General features: G+C 53.3%; 2 protein-coding genes across 2 annotated transcripts; both read left to right on the top strand.

Moving 5' to 3' along the window:
* Positions 1-5,485: 5,485 nt before the first annotated feature.
* Positions 5,486-7,890, top strand: LOC122170040 (keratin, type I cytoskeletal 19-like). The gene is made up of 6 exons (XM_042836628.1): positions 5,486-5,980; positions 6,309-6,391; positions 6,627-6,783; positions 6,875-7,036; positions 7,330-7,455; positions 7,630-7,890. The coding sequence occupies exons 1-6, from the start codon at positions 5,486-5,488 to the stop codon at positions 7,888-7,890; spliced, it is 1,284 nt and encodes a 427-aa protein (XP_042692562.1).
* Positions 7,891-13,174: 5,284 nt separating this feature from the next.
* LOC122170039 (keratin, type I cytoskeletal 13-like) lies at positions 13,175-17,221 on the top strand. The gene is made up of 8 exons (XM_042836627.1): positions 13,175-13,759; positions 14,411-14,493; positions 14,914-15,070; positions 15,283-15,444; positions 15,724-15,849; positions 15,956-16,182; positions 16,397-16,542; positions 17,135-17,221. Exons 1-8 carry the CDS (start codon positions 13,175-13,177, stop codon positions 17,158-17,160), a joined length of 1,512 nt encoding a protein of 503 aa, XP_042692561.1. The 3' UTR covers positions 17,161-17,221.
* Positions 17,222-17,319: the final 98 nt, after the last annotated feature.

Here is a 17,319-nt window from a genome sequence, read left to right on the forward strand (position 1 = left end):
CGTACCGCCGGCTGCTGGAGGGCGAGGACGCCCAGTGCGTGGGGTTTGCATGGGCGGTGCGGTGGGAAGGGCTGGTGGGGGTCCCTAATGTGCTGCTTGGGGAGTCATCCTGATTGCAGCCTTCAGGCCTCCTAATTCTTTGCATTCCAACCACTTACCCAAAGGTTCCTTTCCCGATTGCTGCCTGTGGAGGCATGCTCTGTATCAGCGCTCCCTGCTGCAAGGAGCGGTTGTCCCTCAGCCTGCAGGGGCACCCAGTGCAACAGATGTTATAGAATCATAGAATCATAGAATTATAGTTCCTATGACTTTTCTGCTTTCCTCTCTTGTCTGCATACAGTGCTGATGAAACAACAAGAGTTTCTTCCTAACTTCCCTTTTGTTTTCTCCTCTTCTTGCAGCATCTCTTCCCAGTACTCCTCTGCGATGTCCTCACACTCTGGCAGAGACGGTAAGAATGCATCTTGTTCCACATGCCCACGGCACACAGCTTTGAGATCCCTCTCAGAGCAGCTGCCAAAGTGATGCAGGGAAGGGCAGCCCCCAGGGTGTTGCTGATTGAGGCAGTGGCAGAGGCAGGATAGCATGGGAGCACCCCATAACAAGCAACCACAAGGAGAAGCTATAAGCGTGGGAGATGCCGCACATTCCTTTATCCTAGGGGTGCTTCACAGCAGACAAACCCTGTAGCTGAGCAGCCAATGTCCCCACACGGCACAGAGACAAAGAACTGAACCACCCTGAAGTCGTGGAGTGGCCCCTTTGTGTTCCTGAGCCTTCCCATCAGCCGGGTGCTTCCCTCTTCCCGGCCAGTGCAGGGCTGTCCCAGGCTGTGTGCTCTGATACCCCACAGACTTTCCCATGTCTTTCTCCAGCCCATGTGGCACCAGACAGTCTTAAGGAATTTCTTTCCCTTCCCATCCCTCTCTGCCTCTCCCTACAGCCATTACATCCTCGCGCCAGGTGCGCACCATCGTGGAGGAGGTGCAGGACGGGAAGGTGGTCTCATCCCGTGAGCAGGTGGCACTCACCACACGCTAGTGGGACCCACAGCAGCCCCAGGCTCTGCCGATGGAGCTGTGAGGCACACAGCTGGCTTCGCCCCTCTGCTTCTCGCCCGATGTCCCCTAACCACGTGCAGCTGCCATCGTGCACTCTGTACACATTTAATAAAGCTTTGTTTTCCATTCACGCAACTGCAGACTTGTCTGTCACTGACACAGGAGCTCTCAAAGCTGAGGGGCTGGGCACTCATGGCAGGGAAGTTTCAGAAATCCACAGCTGGGAGCATGGGAGGAGACGTGCGTGCCTGGAGCAGCAGGAGCCCAGGCAGCTTGTTTGTGGAACTCAGTGCTGATGGGTGCAGGAACTGAGATGTGACCTGGTCATGTTGTTGTGAGAAAAAGGCAATGATGTTTTCAGACAGAGTGCCAAATGAGAGCGGACTGAAGCCAGCAAACACAAACCTGTGCTCTCTGACGCTCAGTATCAGGAGGAGCTGCTCCCTCCTGCAGGCGGAACCCAGAGAGCTCAGCAGGACCGTGGCTGCCACGTGCACTGCACACAGACACGAGCACAGCATCAGCTGGCAAACCTCATCCAAATGTTCCTCCCGCCTCATTTGACTGCCTTAAAATCACACTGTTAGGCACATTGCACCAAGACTTTACACAGGTATATTAATGTTGCCGATGGCTGCATTTAATACCTCTACAATAACCACTGCTTAATCTGCAGGGGATGAGCAGCCGTAACTCGGTGTCACTCTGACACCCAGCAGATCCCTGCTAAATCCTTCCTGCAGCATCCCAGCACCGGGGCACTGATGCAGGGTGGGAGGGCTCCTGCCTGCCAGTACTGGAGCTGCCGGGTTGGGCACACCGTGATGGGCACAGGATGGAGGGGGCTGAGGGGGGTGGGCTGCAGGACCTGCTGCCATCACTGAGTGCAATCGCTCAGCAATTACAGAAGATAGGAAGTGAAACACCAACCAGAGGGCAGAGTTCACCGTGCCGCGCTCTGCCAGAACTGCAGGCCTTGCAGCAGCAGGGAACCATCCGGCCCTGTGAGCTACGCCTGCCTCAAAATAAAATACAGATCAAAGGAAAACAAACTTCAGCGTCAGGTTGTCTTCACAGCAACGGACAAGGGCGCAGGGTGAAATCCGGAGTTATCTAAAAATGTGCTATTTTTTGCCATTGGAAGACAGTGATTTTATCTCAGGTGTGCATGTTGGCAGCTACTGAACTCTTGAGCTCCCTGCAGAATGCCCCACGTGTGCCAAAGACAGAAAGGAGTCCTGCAAAACATACAGCCACTGCAGATTGAATGTAAGTGGAAGGCTACAGGAGCAGCCAGCCTGGACAGCCCTGCTGCCCACCCTGGCAGCCCATCTGTGCCACTGACCCCCAGCACCAGAGCCTCCCATCCACAGCAAGGCCCAGCCTGAGCACCTGGAGTTGCTGGGGGCTGCTGGGAGCCCAGGTCTGTAGAAAATCCATTTGGTTTCCTTGGGAGGACTGCACCAGGCATGGTTCTATTTATCCATGCATATATGCTTTAGTAAAAAGGTTCAAATTCAGCATAGGGCTCTGCAAACCCTGTGATCACAAAGATGAAAGCCTGTGCTCAGCACACATAACTGCTGTGCTATATTACAGCCATCTCACAGAAGGAAAATACCACCTACAGTTCACATCTGCGAAATGCGCACGGATTGCCACATCCACGAGACAGACACGCTGCTCAGGAGTGTTCCACATTTCCTGCAGGATGCCAGAGCAGCAAAAGCAGCGACTGAATTCAGCGAGGAATTCAGATGTAAGTCCTCAGCAAGCAATGGCAAAACTTGGATGGACAACGAAACAAAAAAAGGAAACAGGAATTGAAAGATATTCCATGAGGAGAGACACCGAGAGACAGGAAGGACGTGCCGGCATCAGACTGAGTGCAAACGACAGAAGCTCACACAGCGACTGGCCTCTGCACCAGCACTGTGCCCCAGCACGCAGGCTCTGTGTTTGCAGTGCATGTTTCACCCTTGTGAAGGAGAGCTGCTACTGCAATAACTGCCATTGCTGTTCCATCCCACGGAGCATCAAACTGAAACCCAGAGAACTGCAGGAGTGCCCGCAGTGACTCACAGTGCTGTGCTCAGAGCACTGCAGCCCTGATGTCCCTGTGAGCTGCAGGGCTCGGGCAGCAGCTCCTCCTGGGCAGCTTCACAGACAGCTGAGTCAACATTTAGATAAGAGAGCACCTGTAAGCAGAAGCACAAGGATTCTGCATGGGTGAAACTGTCTTAAAGCACTCCGAGATCACAGAGGGCTCCTCCCAGGGGAGATCCAGTCCTGCCTTCTCATTTTCCTCACTCATTTGAGCCTGGTTGTTCCTTGGGGCAAAACAGCCCTTGGGAGTGACGGCGGGTGCCTGCCCCCTTTGGAACGTGGGGCACTGGAACGCCATGGGAAGCCAAAGCACAATTCCTTTCTTTCTAATTTTTTAACAAAATTGAGTGGGAGCAGTGCCCTTACCCAGGGGAGGCCTTTCCATCCTCATTTCTTCTTGAAGCAGTAATGTTTCCTCATCGGTCCTGCACGGCGGGCTGCAGAGTGCCAGTGGAGGTGCACACACACACACACACACATGTATGCACACACACATACACACACACACACATGTATACACACACACACACACACACATGTATGCACACACACACACACACACACATGTATGCACACACACATACACACACACACACATGTATACACACACACACACACACACATACACACACACACACATGTATACACACATACACACACACACACATGTATACACACACACACACACACACACACATGTATGCACACACACACACACACACACACACATGTATGCACACACACATACACACACACACACATGTATACACACACACACACACACACACACTGTGTGCTGGGCACACGCTGCTGCCCAGGGCTGGTGAGGTTCCCACTGCAGATCATGCAACCAGCTGGGGAGCACTTCCAGCACACACATGGAGAGCATCGTTATCAGACTGCTTCATCAAAAATGAAAATCTCTTTCAGTAAAATAAAGATGGCAGCTGCTGGCATGCCTTGAGGTGTGGCCTGGTGTAGATGCACGTCAAAGCTTCCCATTATGGAAAGGAAAAACACCGCTGTGAAGAACACACAAATTGCACTGACATCCCCTGCAATCACGAGTGAAATACCTCTCCACAGAAGCTGTAGTATTCATCATTGGCTACAGAGACCTACAGCTACGTCTGAAGTTCAAAATGGATGCACACAACCCACACCACATGTAAGGTTTTCTGGATTTGCAGTGCCAGGATAAAGCCAAGGCTAATGAACCTGGCTGAATGGCACGGCAATGCCCCAAAGCAGGCGGGCGCGTCCTTCGGGTGACAGGTCTGGGTGAGCTGGACTCCAGAGACGATGCTGAAGAGCAGCTATGTGACAGGCACCACTTGGCTGCACTAATATTATTAACAAAATGAGAAATCCGGATGACAAAGCATTGTAATTATCTCTCCTGTCCCTCAATTCAGCATCCCTAGACTGAAAATATGTTGAATATCCTTTTTCTTTTGTAGTCTCTTTGACACGCTTCCCCCAGACTGTGCTTGGAGGAGCTCCGTGGTGCTGCCAGGATTGGCGTCAGACTGCTCCCAAAATTCTCCACACTTCTATTTTAGAAATGCAGTGCACCATCTCCTATGGCTGTCCTCTCCTGGCAGCGAATAGCCATAGCTAAGGAAGAAAAGGAAATATCCTTATCTCTTTTACTTTGGGAAAATATTTGCATGTTTTGTCTGCCTTCTGAAGCAGAACACATACCCTGTGTCCCTCCTCTGGAAGGGGATGTCATGGTGCATGCTGGAGGAAGGGAAACAGCAAGCCATCACCTCTCAAGCTCCATATATTCTGTGCACTCCATTTCCACGGTGAAATGCCAGGGGCCCTGGCGGGACCTCACTCCACTGCTGCCGCCCAGAGGGTCCCCCCCCATTCTCTGGGGCAGCTGCACCCCAAGGGGATCGAGCAGGCTCTGCCGGGTGGTGGCACCAGGCCACAGCAATCCCCTCCAGCAGGACTCGCCCCCCCATGGGTAATTGCTGTTTTGCTCCCCAGGCACTCTCAGTTATCGTCGCTGTTTGTGTCACTGTTGTTTGGTTGTCATCACAAGTCAGACCTGATGATTCAGGAAGTCACATTTTTGATGTAGTTTTTAAACACGCTTCTATTAACCAAAGCATCTTTCTGTTGTGGGATCGCCGGAGACAAACGCCCATAGGGAAATATTCCAGGCACAGAACTACCAGGTCGGGAGGAGGAAGAACAAACAGCGCTTCTCCAGCGGCAACATCCACGGGGCGGTATAAATAGGGAGCAGTGGGGCCAGAGGCCGGCAGCAGCTCCTGCACCGCCCGCGCAGCTCGCGCGGCTGCACCATGAGCTGCGCCCGGCAGTGCGGCACCTGGGGCAGCGCGGGCAGCCGGGCGGGCACCATGCAGGGCTCCTCTGCCTCCCCAGGACGGCACGCAGCCTTCGAGCTCGCGGCAGCAGCCGGGGGTTTCTCTGGTGGCAGTTTGGGCGAGGGACTGCTCGGGCAGCAGCTGGGTGTCGGCAGCATGAGCGGGGGCAGCTTCGGAGCCACCCAGCGGGCCTGTTCCACCCTCGGGTTCAGCACGGGGGGCATGTGTGCGCGCGGCGTCGGAGGTTTCGGCAGGGCCGGTGAGGGGATCCTGTTTGCCAACAATGAGAAGGCGACGATGCAGAACCTCAATGACCGCCTGGCCTCCTACCTGGACAAAGTGCGGCTGCTGGAGAGCGAGAATGCCGAGCTGGAGTGCCGCATCCGGGAGTGGTACGCCAAGGTGGGCCCCAGCTGTGAGCCGCGGGACTACAGCTGCTTCCACAAGGAGATTGAAGACCTTCAGAACCAGGTAAAGCATCTCGAGAAATGTCCCACACTTCTTTGGGCCTCGCTTTCACACGTGGACAGATTGATGCCTGGCGGCAGCCTGGAGCAGCAGGAGGTAGCAGCTGACATTCAGCGATCAGAATGCAGCAGCTGCGCTCACAGACAGCTGATGCTCCTGCAGCCCGCCATGCAGGCTCCCTGCTGTAGCGCATTTAACTGACTAATAACCCCCAAACATGAAACCATTAGAAAATAACCATGTTGCAGTGCTCCGGGTTGACAATTCCTGCAGGCCTCCTGCAGCCGGCAGAACCTGTCAGCCCAAATCTCTCCCTGTGCTTTCTTTCCAGATCCTGTGTGCAGCCATGGAGACCAACAAAATCCTTCTGAACATTGACAACAGTCGGATGACGGCTGATGATTTCCGAGCCAAGTGAGCCCTGTGCTGGGTGGGGGGTAAGGGAAGGAAGGTGTGGGCACTGAGGTGGTGTGGGGCTGAAACCTGCCAGCCCTGCTGCTGTATTAAAGCACAGATCTCTGTGCAAGGCAATGCCCGCAGCATCATGTGCCTGAAACAAGAGAATTTGGTCCTAATTTCGTCCCTCACACTCAGTTCAAGCACTTGCAGTGCTTTGCTGGCATGTTGAGTTCCTGTTCCTGTGCCTAAGGTATGAGACTGAGTGCAGCCTCCGGCAGAATGTGGACGCGGACATCTGCAATCTGCGCCCTGTGCTGGACCAGCTGGCCAGCTGCAAGGCTGACCTGCAGCTGCAGTGCGAGGCCGTGACCGAGGAGATGTGCTGCCTCAGGGCGAACCACGAGGAGGTCAGACACCCCTCACCCTAAAGAAATCTGTGAAAAGAAGGGAACTTCCCCCAGGTGGGAACATGACCATCCCGGTGTGTGCTGTCTGCAGGAAATGAGCTGCCTGAGGAAGCAAGCGACCGGAGATGTGAGCGTGGAAGTCAACGCCTGTCCCGGCCCAGACCTGAGGAAGATCCTGGAGGAGCTGCGCTGTCAGTATGAGACGCTGATGGAGCGCAACCGCAAGGAGACGGAGCAGTGGTTTGCCTGCAAGGTACGGTGCGGTGTGCGGCTCTGCCCTCTGCCTGCTGAGAGAGAAGTGAGAGATCAGTGTTTCTCCACTTCCTGGCAGTGTCTGGACAACAGCAGTTCCAGCGAGGAGAAACTCAGTCCGGTTCCACAGCCCCATTGCAGCACTCTTCTGCTGGTGGCTGAGGAGCTGCAGTGCTGCGGGGTCATGGGGCATGTGGGGCCTGGGCTGGGAACACGTGGGGGCTGCAGCACAAGCGGACGTCTGGGGCTGTGGGGTGGGGTGGGCAGGGGACACAGCGCTCCTTCTGACCTCAGGTGGAAGAGGTGAACCTGGAGGTCGTCACCAGCAGCCAGGAGATAGAGTCGAGCAACAAACAGGTCACGGAGCTGAGACGCCAGCTGCAGGGCTTGGAGATCAACGTGCAAGCCCAACTGACCATGGTGAGTGACGCACAGTTCTGTTTCGGCCACCAGCTCCTTGCAGAGAGCTGCAGGAGCAGAATCACATGGATGGCTACACTGGGACAGCTCTGCAGTGGGATCCCTTGATAAGAAGTCCAGGCTGCCTGTGACAGCTATGTAATCCATCCTCCTTTTTGTTGCTTCCACACTCAGAAAGAAAACCTGGAGTCCTCTCTGGCTGAGACAGAATGCCGCTACAACAAATACCTCACTGAGCTGCAGAGCCAGATCTCCTGCGTGGAGCAGCGGCTGGCAGAGATCCGGGCGGAGATGGAGTGCCAGAACCAGGAGTATAAGAGCCTGCTGGACGTCAAGTGCCGCCTGGAGCAGGAGATCCACACCTACCGCTGCCTGCTGGAGGGCGGGCAGCAGGACATCATGTATGCAGGCTGCAGGCAAAGCCGGGCACAGTGACATCCCTGGGCCGTCACTCACAGGGATATATAGAAAACCTGAGATACAAGCGGTAAAAGAACACAGTGGTGAGGAACCAGCAGAGCCCTGCTTCCAGCCAGGGCTGGGAAGCCAACCGTGAGGAGCTGAGCGTTTGGCTCTGACCAACGTCCGACCGTGAGCTCCTTCTCTCCCTGGGAAGGGGGTCAGCCTGCGCCAGCCCTGCCCTGCGCTGCGGGGCGGCTCCTGCTGAGCTGGGGAAGGTGCTTCGTGACAGCTGTCATTTAACTGAGTCCTGCTGGCTCTGCACTGATAGACAGGATTAGGGACGGGCAGTTAAATTCCCTGAAACAATAAATTATCCGAACGTTTTCAGTTTCACACGACAATTTTAATTATGGTTTGGGGAAATTTAATTTGTATGCAAAGCAGCTGGCTCTTCCCTGCTTTCCATGCACTGCGATTTTGAAACAGAGAGGCGCTGTCTGAGCCTCCAGCGCCCCGCAGGTGGAGGTGTCTTAATGGGGGTATCCCAAAGAGGGCTCTCCAGTCCCATGTGAGCTACACGAAGCGTCAGCTCTCATTCCCAAAGCTCAGCTGCTGCGGTGTGTGAACAGCACTGTTACAAGTGATGGAGTCACTGTCCCTGGAGGTGCTCAGGAGATGTGTAGATGTGGCACTTGGGGACGTGGTTGGGCACCGTGGGGATGGGTTGGTAGCTGGATTTGGTGATATTAGAAGTCTTTTCTAACCTGAATGACTCTATGGTCCCACAGTCAGGGTGTTCTCCAAAGTGGGACTGAAGAGCTGCAGGGAGAGTCAAGGCCTTCCCAAGCCATTCACCAGGGACAAGCAAGCTTGGGGAAAGAGGGAGGAGAAATACGGTACAAGAGGAAGTGGGGGTATGAGAAGGACAGGGGGGTGCGCAAAGAAAACTCCAGACAAAGCCATGCTGTCCCTGAGCAGCACAGTGCAGACAGGATACGTCCCTTGGAGGGCTCCCAAAGAACAACCCCCAGGAAAAGTAAAGCAAACTAGCGGGCAGTGCTCAGCTCCACGCGCAGCACCGGTGGGATGGGAGGTACGCATGGAACCAGTGGAGGGGACCCAGCACTGCGCTGCCCACTGCCCTTACCTGGGACGTGCCGGGATCCACACGCTTGCCCCTAATAAAACTGTGCCACTACTGACACAGCCCCGAACCTGAGAAACAACTTCTACAAATAAGGAATTACACGGGTATTTAGAAACACGTTACACAGATCGTTATGCTGCAGCAGGGATGTCTGCACTGGGGAGAGCTCACGCTGGGAGCGGAGGTTGGAGGCGACGAGGAGGAGCGATTTGGGCTGCAGGGAGCGCAGGGCGGCTGGACGGGCAGCCTTCTGCTGGAAGGGACTTTCGAGCGAAAGTCAAGCTTTCATTAAAGAGGGCGTGTGTTAACATAATCTAATATAAGACAATTTGCAGCACCTTTTGAGGTATTATGAATGTGTAGCAACAGGATAAAATCAAGAACAACAAGTTTTCCCAAATAATACTGAAGTAGTAATTTGAAAGCAAAGCAGTGCTGGACCTGACCCGCCCTTCTGCCAGGGGAAGCAATTCCAAGAGAAAATGCTAAATAAGGAACTATGAAAGCATCTAAAAAGAAAAAGCAAGCAGGAAGAACCTGCTGGCAGCATGCGGGCAGATAAAAGGGCGAGACAAATTAATACGTGGGAGAAAGAGGTTTTGGAAGTCAGATGCAGTAAACAGACAGAAAAAAAGTGGTGGTGGTCTGTTGCACAGAGAAAGGAAAGGCAACAGCTGGAGGAACCGCGCTGTTATGCTGCTGTGCCCACTGCTGTGCTGTGGCCCCCTCCCTAACAGCAGGAATGGGGGGGGTCAGGGGATGAGCTGCACCAGCAAAGTGTGACAACAGATCCCCGAGAAGTGATCTGCACAGCCGTGAGACGTCGGTGAGAAGAAACCAGACAATCAGATGTGCAGTGTGAGCGCTGGGAGCAGCCGGGAGCGCAGGGCTGCACTGCACACGCACTGACACTGATTGCAGGCGTTGGAATTGTGGGCCGTGAGTTGCTGTATGGCACAGGCTCTAATTTCCCCATAAAAGTCTGTTCCATGAAGCACACAGACAGGTGAGCCTCACCCACAGCCCTGTCACTGTCTATGGAACTTGTACTTGAGTTTATTGGGTTGTGTAACATTTGTAAAGAGTTATGTACATCAGTAACATACTATGGTAACGAGCAGGAGATTTCTTGGCCTGCTGCACCAAAAAACTTCATTTACACTGCCTGCAAGACCCACACCCTGGAGACGCATTGCAAGTAGCAATGTTTTAGCAAGTATTAAATAAAGGCACACAGAGAGTTCTCAGGGCCACAGCTAGCCCACACTTGGGCTGCTTATGGGGTCTGGGCTCTGTCAGGACCTGCCAGGCTCTGGCAGCAGCACTGCAGGTCACAGCTGGAGATCTCTGCAGCTTCCTGCTGCCATCAGTCCCCATCCGGCCCAACACGAATTCCCTCACGCTCTGCTTTGCCCCGAAGAGCGGCTGTGCTCCCAGTGGTGCAGAGGCTGTGCAGTGCACTGCGCTCGAGGCCAGCAGGGAACTGAAAGCCCTCGAGGTGTGGATCAGGCTGGGAGCTGCAGCAGGAGGAAATCCAGCTGAACACCTCGGCATCATGCTGAGCCTCACTGCAGCCACGAGCCCAGAGCTGAATTGGAGATGTGAGCAGTCTGCAGGAAAGGACTGACTGCCTTTCCCAGCTCGCTCAGAGCGCCGCACCGCAGCCCACAGCGCTTCCAGCTGCCTCCCAGCACCGCAGATCAGCGCGGGGGATGCAGCTCTGACTCACAGCCCCACAACATCACAGTCTGCATCTGAAAGCTGGGAGTGCGAGGTCTGGAGCCGGCTTAGTATCACTTCAAAGCAGGTTTTAATAAGTGATCCCCAATGGCTATTATGCAAATCATTACTCGTAATTACAAGTGACAAGATAACATCGTATTCCAGAGAGGTTGCACAAACATCACTGAAGCAATGCTTATGAAAGCAAAGTTCTGTCTGTGTCTCCTTGTTGACACGAGGAGCGCTATCAGTTTGATAAGCAAAGCGAGCAAAACGTGGAAGAGACGGTGGCACGGCATGCATGGCTGTGTGCTGGGATCACCACAGTCCCAGTGCCCTTACAGACCTTGGCACCATCTCACAGCAGTGCAGCTACAGCCCGGTACGAGTCCTGTAGTAAGATGGATCCAATCTTGGCTGGTGAATATGACTCTGCAGCCCGTGGGGCTCTGAGCCAGGATGCATAAAAAGTGCCCAGCAGTGACACCAACCAGTTTGCCGTGTGCTGTAAGACCTCCTGCTTCTGCCATTGGTGGCTGAGGACATGAGCCAGCTGCAGTGCTCCGTATCTGCAATGTGCCTGCTAAACTGAGACTCTGAAAGGGAAAAAAGGCGACCCAAGCCCAGAGCGCTGCTCTCTTCTGCTGGGCAACTTCTGAAAACCAACGCAGCAGAAGCAAAGCTCCAAGCAATCCAGACACTATATTAATTTCTGCTGGCTCTCACAGCCACACCCTGTCTTCAATTACATTCCTCAAAATGTCTGACGAAAGCCAAATTTATTCCCTATCCTCCTTTTTGCTCATGATTTTCACTCCGATGAGTCTGGGCTGTGTGGGGAGCAGGGAGATGTGCTTCCAGGGGGAGGATGGACTTGTATTTCAGGCGCTGCAGTCGGCAGTCTGAGCTCTGAGGGACTCCAGCGCTGTCCGTGAGCAAGGTATTTCTCTGCACCCTATGAATAATGAATATTCTAGGATGCTGCCAGCCTTAGGCAGGCGTTTCTTATCACTTTTGATCTAAACAAAGAAATAAATGAGCTCACTGGAGAGCAGAATCCTAACGTACGCTCATGAGAAGATGATCACATTTACTCATCCTTGGGGTCATTCGTCACTGCAGTGCCACTAGCAGAGAAGGGGGAGCGCACTGGTGTGGTGTCCTCTGCACTTGTGCCCAGGTGACGGCTGCTCTCAGGGCTGCCCGTGGGCCGTCACAGGTTTATCCCAGCGGCTTCTGTAACCGTGCACGGGGACATCCTCAAATGGAAGGTTGCCTGTGAGTAAGAGTGGCTGGAAATTCCACGCCGCAGGGAAGAGAAGCCTCTGTCCCTCGAAGAGCAGGATGTCCTCTCATTACCGCAGTCTGCTGGACAAAGGCACCTGTGCTGGCTGAGCCAGTCCTCCCCGCGCTCCCCAGCTCTCCTGCCCAGCCGGGGAGATGCTCTCCCAGCAGTGATGGTCGGGCCAACGCACTACTGCTCTGACAAACACAGGCAGTAAATGTGGAAAGCTTTCCTCCTTTTCCTTTTGTGCTCAATACAATTTTGGTTGTTGGCGACAGCAGTGACCTGCTGGATCGCATCACAGTCGGGACAGGGAACCCCATGAATCGCCATCACGCCTTTCCTGCGAGTTCCTTCTTTACCTATGGATGGCACAGACTGAATGATGACAGCAACAAAAAATAACTTCAGAGAGGCACCTCAGTCTGTGTGACACTCGGACCAAGGGGCAGGCAGGAATTTCCAGTGCTTTGCAGACTGTGAGCAAGTTGAGTTCCTGGGCTGGCGTGACAGAAGCATGGGCTATGGATGATGTGACTGGAGAAATCTTGCAGCAGAGGTTCCTGAGCCCTCTGCCTGTAATTGCGCCGGCTGGCAGGCATCAGCACCGCGGCACCCCGGCTCTTTTTGCTCCTATGGTCACCATTGTTCACGCTTTTCAGAAGTGTAAATTTAAATTAACTGCCCACTTTGATTCCACGCAGTCTACTGTAGCACATGATACAAAAATGTTTGCTGGACTAAGAATAAAATAAATACAAATTAATAAAAGATAAAAGGGACTTTGATGTTATAAATACCAATGCTGCTGCTTTGTACATAATCTAGGGCAACTTCTTTTCTTGACTTCTTGTAAAGTTTGCATCACACAAAAAGCTGATGACTCATAAAACATTATTTTACTTTTTGGAATAAGCTGCTGACATGTAAAGTATCTTCCTTGTGAACTGGGATTTCTAGAGGGAAACTGCCTATGGGTTATTTATTCCTGGCATAAACAGCAAGACTAGCCAGCCCCGTGGGAAGAAGAAACACCCCAGAGGTGGCACCCGCTTGGAAGGTATAAATAGGGATCTGCGGCGGCGACCAACCTGCAGTCTGATTCCGTATCACGCTGTGCATCTTGCTTTGGGCTTTGGGCTGGATTTGCAGCTGTCCTCACAATGAGTTGTAGTATTAAGCAGACAACCGGCTCTCTCAGGGGCAGGACCAGCGGTGGCAGCTGTGTTATTGGTGGTGGTGGTGGTGGTGGAGGAGCACGGATTTCCTCGGTCTCCTCTGGAAGATACACGACCTGTGGGATAGGCGGTAGCCGAGGGTTCTCTGGGAGAAGCTACTGCAGTGGTGTGAATTACGGAGGAGGACTGAGCAGCGGCAGTCTGGTCGGTGGGAGCTATGGAGGTGGCTTAGGAGCCACTGTCCTCGGAGGATGCTCAGGCATTGGATTCAGCGGTGGCAGTGCCCGCTTTGGTGGTGGCATTGGAGGTGGCCTTGGTATCGGCATTGGTGGAGGGGTAGTTGGAGGGGGTTTTGCTGGTGATGGCATTCTTCTTTCTGGTGACGAAAAAGTCACCATGCAGAACCTTAACGACCGCCTGGCTTCTTACCTGGACAAGGTGAGGTGCCTGGAACAAGAAAATGCTGACCTGGAGTGCAGAATCAGGGAGTGGTACGCCAAGCAGGGCCCCTTTTGTGAGCCGCGGGACTACAGCTGCTATTACAAAGAGATAGAAGATCTTCAGAACCAGGTAACATCACTTCTCAGCTGCTTCCTCGCTTGTAAACTTCTCCCACGCAGTTGCTTCACAGCTTAATGCAGCTATTGAGAGTAACATTTCACTGTTGTAAAACGCTCCTCGTAAACAGACATTAAGACAACTGCCTGCAGAGAGCCCCGGAGCTCAAACGTAAAAGTCTTGAGAGTTTGGATTGTTTCCATTGCTTTTATTCATCGCTTATATTTGAAAGGGAAAGTGTTGTGGGCAAGGAGTACATCTGGATTGGCTCAGCAGTCTGTCTGGGTTACATTTTGCCAAGGTGTTTGAGTGGATGATTGCCAGGAGAACGACTGCATGAGAAATAAATAACAAGTCGTATGAGCTTTTTCTGTCATTCATCTCGTAGAATTCCAATTAAACATTGCTTCCTCTATTTACACGTTTACTCTTTCACACAGAACTGGGAAGTTTGGACACCTCATTAAAAGTGAGAACAAAGAAAGCATTGCCAGAATAAAGTTAAAATTGCCTCCCCAGCTGTGCTGGATGCTCACACCGTCCTGCTGTGCTCAGCCAACAGCACTCAGAGCCTGGGGTTTGGTCTGCTGCACTGCATGCGCTGCAGCCCGAGGGGATGGGAAGAGGCTTCAGGAGTGACCATGGAACTCTCTTCTTTTCCAGATTGTCTGCGCAACCATAGACAACAACAAGATCATTCTGAACATCGACAACAGCCGGATGACAGCCGATGACTTCCGAGTGAAGTGAGTGCTCCTGGTGCTCAGCAGGCTGTCAGGATGCGGCTCAGGGTTGCAGGCTGTGCAGAAGGGCTCCTGCAGCCAGAGCTGCCTTCATGTCTGGGCAACAGCACAATTCTGCATGCAGATGAGAGCTGTGCAGGAAGCACCAGCAGGTTTTGCACAGGGAGCAGTGCGGGCTCACTCGGCTTCTTAAGGGAGGTTTTTGTTTTCCCTTGTTAGAGCATGGAAACGTGATGAGTGACCCCTCCACAAAGCTGTAGAGAAAGTGGGTTGAGGGCAGACCTGGGAAGGGGATCCTCAGACCGCTTCCCTCAGCATCCCGGGAGGCTGGTTAGGAAATGGCTGTAAGAAAGGCGCCTGCAGAAAAGAGCAGATGATGGGGTCGGATGCTGACTGCTCTCTCTTGCCTTCTTTCTCACTCAGGTACGAGACGGAGCTGGCCCTTCGCCAGAGCGTGGAGGCTGACATCAACGGGCTGCGCCAGGTCCTGGACCAGCTGACGCTCTGCAGGTCCGACCTGGAGGCACAGCTGGAGTCACTGCGGGAGGAGCTCTGCTGCCTGAAGAAGAACCATGAGGAGGTAGGCTGATGGCCCCTGCCCAAAGCCTCCCTTCACTCAGGATCTGTGCTCTCCCTCCCTTCGGCTGATGCTGCAAAGGGCTTCTCTTCCCCTGCCACACCACTGGATGGAGGTGGCACAGGGAGCCGGGAGCCGGCAGTGCCCCCAGCTGGGATCCTCCCTGCTCTCCCTGGTGTTTTCCTTGCTTCTGAAACCTGATATGGTTTCTCCAGGAAATGAACTGTCTGAGGAAACAGTCGACTGGAGATGTGAGTGTGGAGGTCAATGCCTGTCCTGGCCCTGACCTCAGGAAGATTCTGGAGGAGATGAGGTGCCAGTATGAGACGCTGATTGAACGCAATCGCAAAGAAGTGGAGGATTGGTATGAGTGCAAGGTGAGCAGAGTTATTCAGCTGTGACTTTTCCAGGCTATGATTTCACAGCAGTTTACCTCAGGTTAAATCCACACGTCTGTAACAGTATTTGGCACTGATTTTGACTGCCCAAGTGCCACAGGGGATGCTGCCTCTGCGCGTCCCTTTGGGTTGAGAGAGTTCACCCAAAGTGTTCTCATTTCATGCTTTTTGCTACCTCCACTCTCTTCGCTTAATCCTTAGCCTGAGTTACAGTGAAACATCCCCTTAAGAACTTTGCTCTGCCTTGGTGATTTGCAGATTGAGGAGGTGAACAGGGAGGTTATCACGAGTGGTCAGGAGGTGGAGACGTGCAACAATCAGGTCACCGAGCTGAGGCGGCAGCTGCAGGCGCTGGAGATCGACCTGCAGGCTCAGCTCAGCCAGGTGCGTGCACAGCTCACAGCTGCAGCTCTGCTTCAGGGCAAGAACCTGCAGTAAAATGCAGCTTCCTCATGCCCGTATTTCTGTTGTGCCACCTGTCACCCTTCAGAGGGACAACCTGGAGTCCTCTCTGGCTGAGACAGAATGCCGCTACAACAACCACCTCGGTGAGCTGCAGACTCAGATCACGTGTGTGGAGCAGCAGCTGGCGGACCTGCGGGCGGAGATGGAGTGCCAGAACCAGGAGTACAAGATCCTGCTGGACGTCAAGTGCCGCCTGGAGCAGGAGATCCACACCTACCGCTGCCTGCTGGAGGGCGGGCAGCAGGACCTTATGTGAGTGCACCTGAGACAAGGGACACTAAAATGCCTTTGTTACGTGTATTTTAGAATACCCAAGCATTGCCACAGGAAGAGAGCTCGCTGCAGGAGTCAGCCACGTTTATGCCAAAGACAAAAACAGACCAAGAGCAAAGGGTCAATGCACAAACTGTAGTTCTAATTTATCCGCCATTCCCTTCACTAAAATGTTCTTTTCCTTTCCACTCAGTCAGCAAGGAGGAATTGGTCAGTTGTCGGGTCTAGGAGGAGGAGTTGCACGAACAGGAGGAATAGGAGGAGGAGGAATCATCCGAACAAGCCACACGTACACTTCGTCTGCCCAGATGCCATCCTGTGCAGCTGCGGAGATACAAGGTGAGGGCTGCAGAGCTCCGCTGGGCTTCAAGCCCTCTCTGCTCGACTGCAATGCTACCAGATGGGAGGGGGCAGACAGGTAGGGAAGGACAGAGTCGGAATACAGGCAAGGTACAGACAGCAGAGAACAGGGAGAAAGGACTGGTCTGAAATGTAGGGCAAAGGAATGAGCAGGAGAAAGGAGTGCCCTGAAAACCAAAAGAGAAACAGGAATTGTGGGATTTTTGGTAGAAAATTACCAGTACCATTTCAGGGGGAAACTTCCAGCCAAACTGAAAGAGAAATAAACGAGCATGGTGGCAGCTGGTGCAGTAGAATGAGGGTAAGTGGAGCACTGTGCAGTGCTCAGCCCAGTGCTGTGCCTGCAGCTCCCACCATTTGGCACTGCTATGGGGAAGGGCAGAGCATGCCTGAGCCACCATGGGTCCCATCAGCCTGATTGCAGGCAGCGAGCAGCCGTTCCTGCAGGGCTGTTTTCATCTGAAATTCCAGCTGAGCTGGCTCCTAAGGTGATCGTGTGTACAGAATGACAGCACAGGAAAGAATCTGGTTTTGCTCTAAACAAACTCATGTTTTCCTTTGATCTCTCCAGTGCCTTGCAGAAGGATTTGTGATTAAGCAGAGAAATGAGAATATCCAATGAGAGATCCCTGAAGCAGAGCCACGGATAAAGAGAGAGAATATTTACTGCACGCCTCTGCAAAGAGCAAGGAACTGCTCCTTTGTATTACTCAGCAATGCTACGCGATGTGCCAGAGGGATAAGCAGAGCGTTGGG

The sequence above is a fragment of the Centrocercus urophasianus genome, unplaced genomic scaffold (genome assembly GCF_019232065.1).
Source record: "Centrocercus urophasianus isolate 14NV4802_14NV808 unplaced genomic scaffold, USGS_Curo_1.0 seq_62, whole genome shotgun sequence".
In the NCBI taxonomy this organism is placed as follows: domain Eukaryota; kingdom Metazoa; phylum Chordata; class Aves; order Galliformes; family Phasianidae; genus Centrocercus; species Centrocercus urophasianus.

What these genes read in the sequence shown, in the direction of transcription:
- LOC122170040 (XM_042836628.1), top strand. Translation starts at nt 5,486, where the DNA reads ATGAGCTGCGCCCGGCAGTGCGGCACCTGGGGCAGCGCGGGCAGCCGG. An exon ending in TTGAAGACCTTCAGAACCAG is followed by an intron (nt 5,981 to 6,308) that starts GTAAAGCATCTC and finishes CTTTCTTTCCAG; the next exon opens with ATCCTGTGTGCAGCCATGGA. An exon ending in AGCAGTGGTTTGCCTGCAAG is followed by an intron (nt 7,037 to 7,329) that starts GTACGGTGCGGT and finishes TTCTGACCTCAG; the next exon opens with GTGGAAGAGGTGAACCTGGA.
- LOC122170039 (XM_042836627.1), top strand. Translation starts at nt 13,175, where the DNA reads ATGAGTTGTAGTATTAAGCAGACAACCGGCTCTCTCAGGGGCAGGACC. An exon ending in AGGATTGGTATGAGTGCAAG is followed by an intron (nt 15,445 to 15,723) that starts GTGAGCAGAGTT and finishes GGTGATTTGCAG; the next exon opens with ATTGAGGAGGTGAACAGGGA. An exon ending in TGCAGCTGCGGAGATACAAG is followed by an intron (nt 16,543 to 17,134) that starts GTGAGGGCTGCA and finishes TGATCTCTCCAG; the next exon opens with TGCCTTGCAGAAGGATTTGT.